The following is a 15,606-nucleotide window of genomic DNA, read 5'->3' as shown; positions in this document are numbered from 1 at the left end:
TGCCAAACACCCACCCGCTAGCTCCTGTGCTGAATCGGTGGTTGCGAAGGATTCTCATTAAGGCCATTAAATCTCTCCAAAGTGTTGTAGAGATTTCCCGGGCATGCGCCTGATATTTGGCGGGAACATGTTTCACATACTTACAAATGCATCATTGCACAGCATGCAATGCCTTCAGATTTGAGTGTAACCAACTATCAAATCTTAGCACCTAAGCCGACAGGATTTCTGATTTCGCCTAACTCTCCCCCCAGCCAGCAACTTCCCGGAAAGGACCAGCATACTCATATCTCCGCTCAAAAGCACGTGTTGCATGTTTTTCTCACTGCTTTGGTCGATGACGAATACGCACAGTGAGAGCGTGTTTACCCACCAATACGTTTATGAAGACCTACATGGACTCGCCAGAATTTTGTATTTCTGATAAAAATTACAGATAAGAGATAAGTATTTGCTCGATAAATGAAGCCCCCACCGTACTGCCAAACTCACTAGCACCCCTTCCTCATCTACGGGCATTTTATGGAAAATGTTTGTAAACATTCACGGTTGTATTATACATACCAATACATGCGTCCGAAGTTAGCATACCAAATACTATCCGTGGTTCCTTCAACACTCCGGGTCGCAAGACTACAATGAAAGCTAACTCTACACGACAATGACCAGATTGGGGTGTTTGCCGTTTGGTTGGGCTGGTTGGTTACATGTATGCTCACTCGGTGGTTGCCAGTGTTAGTGGTAGCATTGCTCAGTCTGATACATATTCCGGATAACCGCAAATTCATTTTCAGTCCTTGGCTCGAATATCCCGCATGAAGCACTCGCAGCAAAATCGTCGCAATCTGAAAAGAACATGTTCGCAATTTAAAAAAGCATCACTTATAAAAATCAGCAGAAAGTGTATCGAAACATCAACTTGCCAGAGCTTAATTGTATGGGTGGTAGCAATAAATTAATAAATAAATAAAAGTGCAAGACCCGCAAAGAGGAATACGAGTTAACAAAACAATTGAAAGTGAGTGAATGTTTGAAAATTTGATCATTCGAAAGATCGCAATCGAAACAAACGTGTACGTGAAAAAATCGCCTTCTTAAGCGAGACTTGACAAAAATAAATAAATTAAAATTATTACAATATGACCTTGACCTGAGGGCAAATCGAATTGCAAGCTAGATACTGACTCATCTCTTCACAGCCCTTCACCGAAATATTGGATTATTGTATAGATGCATTTATATTTAAGGAGATGAAATAATGTATCCAAGTAGCAGATTTCTGTTGCTTGAGTGACAAACTCCAAAATGGACAAAATTATAATGCTTTTATAGAACATCCCGTAAACGAAATAAACGCTGATGTATAATGTTATTTTCTTTAAAAAGTTTACCACTTCCATACTGACGTCGGCGACGGGGATAGAATTATGCTCACATAGCGAAACGAAGTGATTTTCTTCAAGCGTTTCTTTCCTTGCTCCACGTAACTTTTCCATCGAATTTCGGCATTCCCTGTTTGCGTTTCACACAGATTCTACTTTTGATCTTAAAACTGATGTCGTTTGTATTCTTCATGACGGCACCGAGGTACAGAATGGTTCTAACTATTTCAAAGTTACAAATATCAACATTCCATGTATCTTAGGTCTAGCTTTTAAGTTTTTGCTCAAGCTGATACTTCATGGTTTGCCCGTTTTCGGTTGGCGCTATGAAAGTTGGCTTTAACAACTTTGTTTTACCTTCGTTTACAGTGAGACCCTCTGCGCGCTTTTGCTCAAGCTGATACTTCATCGTTTGCGGATTCAGTTGGCGCTTTGAAAGTTTTTTTTTTATATTTATTTATTTCATTTAAAACGTAAATACATTCCATAAATTATTAGTGCCTTAGCGCCGAATGGCATTAAGAGGGTAGTTGGCAAATTTTTAAATAATTATTTGTATATATTTACATGTCTTTTTTACTTTTTGTGTCAGAAGCATTTAGTTTACACATATTTAAGTTAAGATAACATTTCTTCGACTTGAAGTAACAAAAATTACTTTAAATGAGTTTTCAAGCCGAAAGAGTGGAGCAGCATTTTACATGTAATGGTAAATTATTCCATTCATGACTACCAGAATATTGTATTGGGTTGCCCAAAAAGTAATTGCGGATTTTTTAAAAGAAAGTAAATACATTTTTAATAAAACTTAGAATGAACTTTTATCAAATATACTTTTTTACACTTCTTTTCTAAAACAAGCCAAAGGTAACAGCTGATAACTGACAGAAGAAAGAATGCAATTACAGAGTCACAAGCTGTGAAAAAATTTGTCAACGCCGACTATATCAAAAATCCGCTTACTTTTTGGGCAACCCAATATTTCCTGTTGAGTTGCTTCGGTTTTTGATTTTGAGTGAACTCAACTGTATGATGACCAATATGGTTTATACTCTAAAGCCATCAAGAATGAATTGATATTTGTACATCCCATAAACGGGTAATGTAGTGCTAAACGAATTTCCAAACAGATTTAAAGTTCAATGTAATATACATAGGCAGATTTGTAACAAGTTTCAAAGCTCTGTTTTGTAAACGCTGCAAGGATGTGAGGTTTGTACTTCTTTTGTAAGCGTATATTATAGTCAAATAATTCAAATGACTCTGTTTTAAAGCCTGGTCAATAGATACTTAGTATGATGACCAAATATGGCGAAATTTTTTACTTCAATTGGTAAATGTGTTGATCCCATGAAAGATTCTTGCTTGCCACAAATGGTAACAATGAAACTTGAATCAAAATTCCCTTGAGATCTAAAACGCATTAACTTCGTCTTCTTCGCATTAATATATCATTTATTTATTAGCATATATTCGAACTGCACTCATTGATATGAGAGAAGTATCCCCTGTTCCTTAGTGGAATGTTGATGGGAAATTTAGTATTAGTAGTGTATATTCGGATATGAGAGCCGCATCTCTTTCTATATAACATTTTACAAAGATCTCTGATTTCTATAGGAGTTTAAACCACAGTGATTTAAGCGACAAATTCAGTCAGATAAATTGAAAGGATTATACAAAATAACAACAGCTGATCTACAACAAAATGGTCTTCAAGAAAACATTCCTCATTGTATGATTCCACAGTTCGGATCAAAAATAAAAATATTAATCCAAGGTCTAAGCCCAGATTTAACTCGTTCATTAAAGGCTTAATTAGAAGGGAGATGCAGCGTATTAACGATGGAAACGCTTTAAAACAACAGAACTGCATGATATATTTCGTTCCTCCCGAAAGTTAGTGAATAGAGCCATTAACTGGCAAAAAAGGCTTCTATGCAATTCGCTTTAGTTCTGCAATAACTCAACTCAATTTATACAAACTAAATTTAGTTGAAGGGCATAATTTTATTGTTTCAAATTTCGAAGTTTCTTAAATTTTTCTAACACTTCGACAAACGATCTCAATCTTATACTCTGGAAATAAAAGTCCTAAATCATTGAGTGCTGATAAGAGTGTACCTCAAGGATCTATTTTTGGGCCTCTCTTCTTCACACTCTATGTCAATGTCCTTCCTCTCCAATTGGTACATAGCAAAGCACATATGTATGCTGATGACGTACATAACCTTCCCTTTGAACGATATTGCACAGTGCATGCGGAAATTAAATGATGACCTCAAAACTAATATGTAAGTGGGCCACAACAAATGGTCTTTTATTAAATCCATATAAGTCCAAAAGCATTACTTGTCATAAAAATAAAAAGATTTTTTTGCACTACTGGATCAACAAAAAATTTAAATTGTGTCTAGTGTCAAAACTTTGGGGGTAATTTTTAACTTAACTCTAAGCTGGGGAAGTCATATAAATGTTGTAGTAGGACAAACTTATGCTAAATTGCGTGTTAGTATATGATTTAACAAGTGATATATCAAGCATACCAAGGAATAACATTTTGGTTGGTCGATCATATCGATCAAAAAATAGATCCACAACCCGAAAACCTTCGTCAATCAATTTGCAAACATTATCGAGAATGTTGATTATAACCACCTCTGTACTACTATCTATAATAGCTTTGTTTTACATTCATTTACAGTAAGACCATCTGCATAACCTATTTTGATTGATGATCGCGTGTCAATAAAGATTATTCTGTATTCTCTCATACTAGTTTGCCAGGTATACCAAACACAGACATTGCTTCGAATATCCCATACAAAGAGAGCCCGCAAAAATCTGGACACCATGTAGGTATTTTAGTTTATCAGTCAGTATTTCTCGTCAGAATACATAAATAGGTATTCTTGTTAAGGGTTATGAGTCCATTCAGACTAGTCTTTGCACAATATTTTTCATTTATTCCATGAATTAATGAAGTGTAATTCGTTGGACAAAATGTTCACCAACATTTTCAGATTTGAAATCATTTACGTCGGGATGAGCCAGTTGTCTATTGGCAGAAGGATTTTGCTTCCAATGATCTCTTATTTGGGGAACAAAGTGATTGTTAAACTATTCTTCATATATCTGACGGGAAGTTCGTGAACATTCTTTTAATCTCTTGGCCGAGCTCTTTTTCCAATTACTAACGCCTTGCAGTTGTACGCACAATTACGCAGTTGTTCTCTCTTTAACACCTCATGCCCACCTACAACCGCTTCATCAAGACATACCAATCTGCTTTCAGAAGAACACCAGTTTTGTTTAATTTTTCAAACGTAATCAATAAACTGGGGCCTCCGTAGCTCAGAGGATAGCTTGTCCGCATATGACGCAGAACACCCGGTTTCGAATCCTGGTGAGAACACCCACTGTGCGACACCCCTTCCCAAAGAGATATCGCACTGGGACATGCCTTTCGGACTCGGCTATAAAAAGGAGGTCCCTTATCATTGACCTGAAACTGGAAGCGGACATTACTCATTGATATGTGAGAAGTTTGTCCCTTTTCTTTAATGGAATATTCGTAGGAAATTTTTCAAGTTTGGAATCGAAAAGTTTGCTTATACTCCCGAATAATGGAGGTTCCCGGATAATCGAGGTCCGACTGTAATTATAATACTAGTAGCCATGGTGAACCATTGAATCAGCATTCATAATTTGGCAAAAAACCTTTTAAGTACAAAAAATGGTGTATGTAGAATGGATACGCTCAAAGAAATTGGTAATAACAGCAAACAATGTATGCTGGAACAATATACAATCTGCTGAAAATTTCCCAGCCAGCTGTAATTTGTTGCAAAAACATTAAACATGTTCTACTGTTTTATCTGTTTAAAAGTTGGCTACAGCTTAAGAAATGCATATATGTATGTTCTAAAAGCTTGTGTAATATTGGGTTGCCCAAAAAGTAATTGCGGATTTTTTAAAAGAAAGAAAATGCATTTTTAATAAAATTTAAATTGAACTTAATCAAATATATTTTTTACACTTTTTTTCTAAAGCAAGCTAAAAGTAACAGCTGATAACTGAAAGAAGAACGAATGCAATTACAGAGTCACAAGCTGTGAAAAAATTTGTCAACACCGACTATATGAAAAATCCGCAATTACTTTTTGGGCAACCCAATATATATTATCTTTTAGTTTTAGCGGTATATGGCATAACATTTTTTAAAGTTTTCTTCAACTTGATCAGTTTCTAACGAATTTAAATAACGGCAGACAAAATATCTACAAAAAATAATATTTTAAAAGGTTTTCTTCGAGAGCTAGAGAATTGTAATTTAGCAGTTCTGAGTATAGATAGCATGGCTGCCAATTTACAATTCTAATACACACCGATACCAAATACAAATCAACCAAAATTTGTTCCTTTAATTGGGTGGGCATCGCTATAGCGATTTATTGTGAATATGTACTATATACCCTTATATAAAAATCTGCTGATTGTTCGATGTATATTTCCCCAAAATGTTGCAGTAATAGCGGCTGTTTCTTAATGGAAAGCTCAAAAAATGTGTTGTTTGCTGAAATTTCATAAGATTCTTAATACACACTTGTTCGTTGCTTTAAATGATCTAAACATAAAAATGCCTGTTTATTTCAAAATTTTTGAGACTGCGCCAGTTTCAGCTACCATATTCAAAAAAAAAAAAAATAAAATAAATGTCTTTGTAATACATCATGTTAAATCCTGAAAAAATTACAAGAGGAAAATACACCTTCAATTTGCCTGTCAAGTGCATGTTTGGTCAGTCCCATACACCCAGAGAAATCATTGGTTGGAATTTAATTATAGGTATACCCAGGGAAACACGTGGTTGGAAAACTGTTATAATAACAAATAGATTTTGATGGTAAAATGTTTTCTTACATCATTTCGCTCATTTTAATAGCTAAATAGTTCATTTGACGATAATAATATTGATAGAATTAAATAATGATGTTCCGGGCCGAGTCTTTTGGTGTATCAACCATTAACATTTAAATAATGATATCATCTTTTACAGCTGTTGGTGTTACTAACATTTGTTTCAACACCCTCACAACAGTGCCAACAAAGAGTTAGGTTAGCCAAACATTTAGTTACCTCAACTAGAGATGTGCGCGTGAGTTATTTTCCACTCACGCATGCTCATGAGAAAAAAAAATTTTTTACTCACGTACGACTTTTTGTGTTGGCCCACGTTCACGCACGCGTACGAGACGAATGATTTTCTCGTGAGTCGTGAGCATCTCGTGAGTCATGAGTGTCCAGTGAGTCGTGGGTCGTGATTTTCTTGCGATTCATGATTAGTGTCGTGAGCAATATTTCACTCACGCTCGAAGAAGTTTAATTTAATCACGATCACGTGATTAGATTTGGATCTCATTCACTTGACAAACGTGTGACACGACAACTCACGTGCACTCCTCTAATCTCACCAAAAACCTGTCAAAAAGTCTTTCTTTTATCCATTAGTTGTAACTGCTAAAGATTTGTTATCACAACAGCGAATCGCCTAGCATTCTGTTCTGTTCAACGTGATTAGATTTGGATCTCACTCACGAATCACATGACAAACGTGTGACACGACAACCCACATGCACACCTCTAATCTCAGCAAAAAATCTGTCAAAAAGTCTTTCTTATATCCATTAGCTGTAACTGCTCAAGATTGGTTACCACAACAGGGCGAGCATTCTGTTGTGTTCAACGGATCAACTAGATGCGCAATAAAAGGTACATAAGTCCAAAAGTAGCATGACCAAGCCAAAAGGTTAAACCGGCCAGCTTACCTAAGGTAAGTCGAGGAAATACTTAAAAAATAGTTAATTAACTTCTGCTATACATTAAAATAACAAACATTAACAAGTAAAATTGGAAATTACGATTTACCGTAATGTGATCCACTGAAACAAGAAAATAAATGCGTATTATTCGGAATTGACTGCTGAAGCTGTTCATAGATGGTAATGTTTTATCTTAACAAGTAAAACACACGTTATGTTGGGCCTCGCAGAGCTTTGGTCAACGACCACTTTGGATGTTTTTAAAAATGTCAGGGCAACCAACTTTCAAAGAAAAGTACTGTATGGAAGGTATGATGAATGCGACAAAAACCAAATAAAAGACATTCCGTTGTGATCACCAATTGTGATGTTCAGAGCATTTCTCATCGTTTGTCCGAAATTCAAGCAAATAGTTGTCACTACGTTGTACGCAGAACCTCAAAATATTCGGCTGGTAAAAAAATTGGTTGAGCCAACAAATTAGTGTTCTGTGTGCACAAATTGATAATAGTGGTAAATAATTGTCAGCACCAAAGATCGGTCATTTTCTTAGTTCAGTATTTAACTTAATTACGATACTACTGAAATCATTAAATGAAGATGTTCATATTTGATTTATTGGTTATGCCAATGATTTAATCATTTGCACAAAAAATAAATTTGTTTTGCCTCTACACCCAGAGTAATCATAGTTTTATTGTCAGCACCAAACATAGGTCATTTTCTTAGTTCAGTAGTAGATTACGATACTATCAGTTACTTTAGCCGAATATGTTATTGTCATTCACATTCGGTAAATCATTAATTTCTAGTTTTTTGCTTCTAAGTATTGTAGTATTTATTAAGTTTTAGAAGTCTGTATATCAATTCGCATTCATCTTATTTACGAGGAGCTCACTGGGTTTATTGGATAAACCTGCATAGTTCAGCTATGGTTATTGACCGTGATGCAGCTACTTCATCATGTTGGCGTAGTCCATTTTTTTTATAAAAGTTATAAGGCACGTGAAAGCAATTTGCAATTCGCAGTTGGATATTTCTCTGTTTATTGTAGAAAATGTAACATCTTGCATATTTACATATTGATATTCTTCAAATAAAGAAACATAAATGAAAAAAACTATGTCAAAAGTCAGTTTTTTTTTGTTTTTCCGTACAGTACAATTTTTGGTACCAATAAAAAATCTATTTCAAAGTTAAAATGATATTAGTACAAATATTAACATATATTAACATATACATACAGGGGGGCTGATGAATATTGCTACAATGATGAATATTGCTACATTTTTTTTTCGGTGTATGGAATACATTTTTCTTTTATTCATATTAAATTAAATTATTAAATTAATTATTAAATTATTATTAATTAAATTAATTAATTAATTAATTAAATTAATTATTAAATTATTATTATTAAATAGAAAAAAAGTTATTACATTTTTTTTTGGTAGCGGCTTTCATCAGCCACCCTGTATATTAACATAAGCATGAGAAAAAATTAATTTATAAGTAAAGAAAAACTAGTTGAAATCCCGAATTATATTTTATATATCAAGAATGAAAGGTATTATCAGTATAAAAAAATGTAAATAAAATATTATATTTCTCACAAATTCTTGCAAGAATTTATCGCAAAAACATGTACTATTATCGTAACCAAATCTAACGTTTTTGGGAAAAGAAGTTTACTTGGCGAAAATGTCTCTTATATGTATATATATATATGTCCACATTCTGTTCTAAAAATTTTTGGACGGTCCTTTTTTTGGTACCAATAACAAATTGTTGTCGCAACCGAACTGTTAATGAACCTTTGTACTATATGGAACCATCAGCATTCGGTTGGCAAACAATTGGTTGGAGCAACTAATCTGCTTTCTGTGTGCACTTTCAAACTAAACTAAAGCCTTTACTGGCTGTTTTTGGATGGCCGCCGTGGCGCAGAGGTTACCATGTTCGCATATGACGGCGTACGCATTGGCTCGAATTTCGGCGAAAACATCCCCAAAAAATGTTTCTGCTGTGGTAACATTGTATAAAATAATTTGTAACATTTTTAAAAAAATTATCAAAATTGTACACCCAATTGTGTAAATATTTGGTTTAAATTTTATGCTGTCATTCATAATAGATTTTTTATTTCTACAGGTGGTGGTAATCCTGAAGAGATATTTTCTGTATAAGCCTGCACTGGTGATTTATCCAGAACTTCGTTGCACTGGTTAGTTGAATTTCCTTAAAAGTTTCACTGCACTGTATAGTACTAAAATAGAGCAGGGCTGCCGTGTTCGGTATCCTTGAAAAACTAATGAGAGTTTGCAGAATGAGGTTAACTTACACTCAGGGATAAAAAAGTCTAAAAGAAACTCCTCGAGCCATACAGTACCGAACGGAGTTATCATGTTATTAAACCCACCGTCACAGAATGGGAGTATACAAATCTAGTCATTCCGTTTGTAACACTTCGAAATATTCGTCTTAGACCCCTTAGAGGATATTCTTGATCGTCTCGACGTTCTGAGTCGATCTAGCCATGCCCGTCCATCCGTCTGTCGAAATTACGATAGCGGTCGAACGCGTAAAGCTTTAAAGTTGAACCGAAAAGCACTGATTGAGAAGGTTGCCCCCTGTTCCTCATTGGTATGTTCATGAGCAAATTTCCATTTTTGCAAAATAAACGAAGTTCTATTTTGTTCTACGACAAATGTGTGAAACAAAATACGACCCGAATGCACACCACACTCATAGAAAAAAGTTTGCTGAAAATAGCAAACACTGTCTGTTGACTGTTAGTTATTAAATTTGCTGCAAATACGGCATTTCAGAACGCCAGGCTGACTGCTGAAATGGCTGGCTGCTAAATTTAGAAAGAGTTGTTGTGAGAAAGAGAATAAACCAAAATAAAATAAAAGAAAATGGAAAAATTTACCTGATCGCAGCCCGAAAAAATAGCTTACATAATCAAAACACATGACCGGCAGTGAAAGGCAAATATGAATAGTAGCATAACATTTCACAGATTACGCGTGGTCTGCGACACAAAAGAAACATGCAAAGAAATAGCAATATAGAAAGGGGTTTCGAGCAACAAACATCCACATCCAACAGCAATGGATAATAAACTAGAGACTGAACGTTGTTGTTGCACTCCATACATGATCTTCAAACAAGAAACAGCAGAGTTCAACAGCAATGAACAAAACTTTGTTGTTGAGTTGCATATAAGTGATATCATGATGTTTTTGTTGTGCTTACTAACAGAAATGGATAGTAAACAAGGGACAAAATGTGTTGAATTACTCATTCATACAAAGGTATGCCAAAAATGGAAATAATGTTGGCACAGGCAGATTTAAGGAATTTTCACGAATGAGATATTTATCAATAGGCAAATGGAAAGGTGTGTCTCAGTGGATGTTTGCATTCCATAATATATTTTCATAAAATTTACAAATAAGTAGCCACGACAGGCATGAACACATTAGCAGAGCAATAAAATTGGAAGCGAGTTCGGCCACCTTTGAAAATGTATAACAATGAATTCGATGTTTATGTGATATTTTACACATAAAAATCATCTCTATTCCAACACAATTTCTTATGATTTTTAATTCGACAGTCTTTGGAAACTGGCCGTAATAGGCAAACATAAACAAATCCATAAAAAGAGCATTTTTTTTATTTCAGTAGCAGAACGTCTTCAATATTAAGGCAGACCGCAAAGTTTGCTAAAACAGCAGCCCAATGTTTGGTGAAACAGCAGTTATGTCTGCTTTCCCTTCTCAACAAACAACAACTGTTTTTTAAGCAACATTTTTGCTATTTTGAATAACAAATTTCGTTGAGTGCACCGATTCGGTGGAACAACTCTATCCGATGCGGCACTCCTGAGAGATATATTATATCTGTAAGGAGGAGATCTGCCGTATTAATTTTGCGAGGTTCTGTTGAAACAACCATTATCGGTAATATTTTAAATTAAAATTTCTGTTAAAAATCGGGAATATCTAGTAGATTTTTTATATAAAGTATATTGCTTTTTTCGGAAAGGTACTTTAAATATATTTCTAAATATATTTCCAGGCAGGAACACAAATGCTATGCCGACAGTCTCTGCGGTAATTCAGAATCGTCAGACGCAGCTAAGACAAAGTTCTTCGCCGAATTTGCATATGTCAAGTCCCTTTAAACAGTCAAACTCGTTGACTGCAAACAGCAAATTTAAGGCAATGGCAACATCAAATCAGACGACACTCCAACAAAACAATACAGCTGCCATCAACATGAGCAACAATGACCATATAAAACGGCCAATGAACGCTTTTATGGTGTGGTCGAGAGGACAACGACGTAAAATGGCTCAAGATAACCCAAAAATGCATAACTCCGAAATTTCGAAACGACTGGGTGCAGAATGGAAACTTCTCACCGAAACTGAAAAGCGGCCATTCATTGACGAAGCAAAACGCTTAAGGTAAGAGCCGTAACAATTCCCAAACCAAAACATAAAAACTACAATTGAGTCTGAGTGGAAAACTTTAGTTTGGCAGTTTTTAGTTTTACTTTCCTTGATATGGCATCTTCAAGGCTATGCACCATTTCAAAATTATGTATGTATTTTTTTAAACTATGTATTTTACATCCAAACATTCATTGGTGTTATCTTCTCCCCTATTACCTTAAAGATCTATCCCAAATGTTGGGTGTTATAATATAAACAAAAAAAGGGGTTAAGTTCGAGAATTTAGCGACACATTTGTTTTTTGTGAACCCAAGACGGCAAATCAGTAGGCCGGTCTACATAGTAGATATACCAAATATGGTCCGATAAAGACGAAGTGGGTAATATTTCATTGAAATTCCAACAATGATTCCACATCGGAAACCCCTGGAAATAATTCTCTAACTTTTTAACAGACACAGATATCTATTGGGCAAATCTTCAGGTCCTTAAAACACAATTTACATCAAAAGATTTCCAGATATTCAATATCCATAATAAGAAACATAGCCTGGACTGAAAAGCAATTTTAGGATTTAGAGGATTTAGATGGTCATCCAAATATTATCAACACTCAGAGAAATCTCTTAGTAATGTTTGCTGAAACAACAGGAATTCTGGGACAGCAGTAATTTTTTGCTAAAAAAGGTTGAATAAAGTGTTATTGCAGCAACACGGCTAACCTGCAGTGCATCTGACAACAATGTTACTTTTGAAAATGTACCTGTTTTTTTTTATAGCCACCACCGAAGGATGGGGGTATATTCATTTTGTCATTCCGTTTGCAACACATAGAAATATTCATTTCCAACCCTATAAAGTATATATATTCTTGATCAGCGTAAAAAACTATGACGATCTAGACATGTCCGTCCGTCTGTCTGTTGAAATCACGCTACAGCCTTCAAAAATAGAGATATTGAGCTGAAACTTTGCACAGATCCTTTTTTTGTCCATAAGCAGGTTAAGTTCGAAGATGGGCTATATCGGACTATATCTTGATATAGCCCCCCTACAGACCGATCCGCCGACTTAGGGTCTTAGGCCAATAACAGTGAGTTGTGTTAGGCTCTTTGAAATCCATTTTTAATTTGGTCCAGATTTGGATATAGCTGTCATATAGACCGATTCTCCGATTTAGGGTCTTAGGCCCATAAAAGCCACATTTATTATCCAATTTTGCTGAAATTTGGGACAGTGAGTTGTCTTAGGCCCTTCTACATCTTTCTTCTAATTTGGCCCTGATCGGATCAGATGTGGATATAGCGGCCATATAGACCGATCCCTTGGTTTAAGGTTTTGGGCCCATGAAAGGCGCATTTATTGTCCGATGTCGCCGAAATTTGGGACAGTGAGTTAAGTTAAGCCCCTCGACATACTTCTGCATTATGGCACAGATCGGTCCAGATTTGGATATAGCTGCCATATAGACCGATCTCTCGGTTTTAGGGCCATAAAAAGCGCTTTAATTGTCCGATGTTGCCGAAATTTGGGACAGAGAGTTAAGTTAATCCCCTCCAAATATTTCTGCAATTTGGTCTAGATCGACTAAGATTTCGATTTAAAGTCCAGGCCCTAAAAAAGGCGCATTTATAATTCGATTTAACTGAAATTTGACATATTGACTTATGTTAGGCTTTTCGACATCCATGGTGGTTCATATCGGTTATTTTAAGATATAGCTACTAAAAAGACCAATATTTTGTTATACACAATTGAAGAATGACTTGTACTTATTAGTATTTGGTCTAAATCGGATCACATTTTGATATTACTGATATGAGGCATAAGGTATGCAATTTTCACCGGATTTTGATGAAATTATTCATTCATTCATAGCCGAAGTGGTGAGTATCCAAAGATCGGCCCGCCGAACTTAACGCCTTTTTACTTGTTAATTTTTCAGTTATGTAAAATTACTAATTTTTTGGCTAGCTTACTTTTCCCCAAAAGTGATATTAAAGGGTGATTTTTTAAGAGCTGTAAGAAAGTTTTCAAAAAAAGCATAAAATTCAGAAAAGTCTATCAAATATTTATTTGAATCGATAGTACAGTCCATATAGTTTAATATTTGAAGATTATTTCATGCAAATGTGGACCGTGACTGCGCCTCAAATTGTCCATTCGCTTATCCAATTGTGTTAGTTGCCTTTATTGAATGAGAATTAAAACATTTTATATTTCACTTAGAAATTCTCTTAAATGCATAAAATGTTTCTCTACCATTTATTTATTTTTTGAAATATGTACTCCAAATATCTCACTTCAATGCAACCGTTTCTTTGCAAAGTTCACTCGCGCATGAGATAGTCCATGGCAACAAATTCCCCTTCTTGGCATGCTGTATTTTTTTTATCTACCTGATATGATCTTACCACATGTCTATGTTATTTCACGCCATTCCGGGCTTGGGCCTCTGTGCATGTATTTTTGAGTGTCGTTATCATTAATGGTGGCCAGTGTCTGTTATTCAATTTGTACGGCGTAACTTAACAGGACAATGGTATGCAGTGACCTCAATCATGCATTCATTCAATTCGGCTTGTGCAGGCCTTCAATGTCGTCTAGCCTTACATGAACATAAATCCTCTTCAATAATATTAAAAACCAAATTGACTTGTAGTAAGGAAAAAAATAGTTACAATAGCAAGTGTGGGAAATCACCTTTACATTTTTCAATTATAGTCCATTATGGACCTGAGTCGGCAGAGATCTCAAGGGTTCTTTTACAACTAAAGTTCTGTCAGGAGATCGGCCTTTGTAGCAGTGATAAGGTCTGTTCTAGGTTTCACTTTCCTTTTCGCCCTTTGAAACAGCTTTTTGTTATCACGCACATGCTTTGTTCAAACTTTAAAAATTTTCATTATAAGATTTCTTAAATAAAACCTAGAACACACTCGAATATTCAAATACGACCCTATTTAGCCCGATCAAGGAATTCACTTGTATGGGGATAACAATCTTAAAATTTTACGATGATCAAGCATAAAGGCACTTTGCTGGCTCGGAAATAGATATGGATAATACCACAAAATGCAAAGTTCGTCTTCAACTACGGTTTTGGCCATGGACAACCGGAATAAGGGTAATTATATTTCAAATGTGAAAATGAGCATAAACAATTATTTTGATTGCATTAACTGGCAAAATTGCAACTTAATTAGCAAGTGTGGGAAATCACCTTTACATTTTTCAATTATAGTCCATTATGGACCTGAGTCGGCAGAGATCTCAAGGGTTCTTTTACAACTAAAGTTCTGTCAGGAGATCGGCCTTTGTTAGCAGTGATAAGGTCTGTTCTAGGTTTCACTTTCCTTTTCGCCCTTTGAAACAGCTTTTTGTTATCACGCACATGCTTTGTTCAAACTTTAAAAATTTTCATTATAAGATTTCTTAAATAAAACCTAGAACACACTCGAATATTCAAATACGGCCCTATTTAGCCCGATCAAGGAATTCACTTGTATGGGGATAACAATCTTAAAATTTTACGATGATCAAGCATAAAGGCACTTTGCTGGCGCGGAAATAGATATGGATAATACCACAAAATGCAAAGTTCGTCTTCAACTACGGTTTTGCCCATGGACAACCGGAATAAGGGTAATTATATTTCAAATGTGAAAATGAGCATAAACAATTATTTTGACTGCATTAACTGGCAAAATTGCAACTTAATTAGAAATGCCCACAAAGTAAAAGACGCAATAATTTGCGCAGTCATTTGATCGTGTATCTCCCCGAATAAAAACATAATCTTCTAGTGAAAGCGTGCATGAGTAAAATCAAATTCCCGACACAAATTACGACTCACTACTCACACTCATAAAACCCCAGCGAAACCTGTGTCTGATGTCAGACAATTCTGAACTCGTCCGACAAAATCTTTTCGAGTTCG

At 35.3% G+C, this 15,606-nt stretch overlaps 1 protein-coding gene across 2 annotated transcripts in view; it reads left to right on the top strand.

The window, feature by feature from the left end:
- Nucleotides 1-641: 641 nt before the first annotated feature.
- The window catches only part of LOC106093384 (transcription factor sox-3), a 29,166-nt gene continuing 14,201 nt past the window's right edge, over nucleotides 642-15,606 (top strand). Inside the window, exons 1-3 of one of the 2 annotated variants that reach the window (XM_013260439.2) lie at nucleotides 642-1,018; nucleotides 9,356-9,428; nucleotides 11,291-11,681. In XM_013260439.2, the coding sequence (XP_013115893.1) occupies nucleotides 11,308-11,681 (374 nt within the window). In that variant the 5' untranslated portion in view covers nucleotides 642-1,018; nucleotides 9,356-9,428; nucleotides 11,291-11,307. The remainder of the gene's footprint in view (nucleotides 1,019-9,355; nucleotides 9,429-11,290; nucleotides 11,682-15,606) is intronic. The other variant, XM_013260438.2, reaches the window with a different exon arrangement.

The sequence above is a fragment of the Stomoxys calcitrans genome, chromosome 1 (assembly GCF_963082655.1).
Source record: "Stomoxys calcitrans chromosome 1, idStoCalc2.1, whole genome shotgun sequence".
Taxonomy (NCBI): Eukaryota; Metazoa; Arthropoda; class Insecta; order Diptera; family Muscidae; genus Stomoxys; species Stomoxys calcitrans.
Note: the sequence above shows the minus strand (reverse complement) of the source record. Positions and strands in the feature narration are given on the sequence as shown.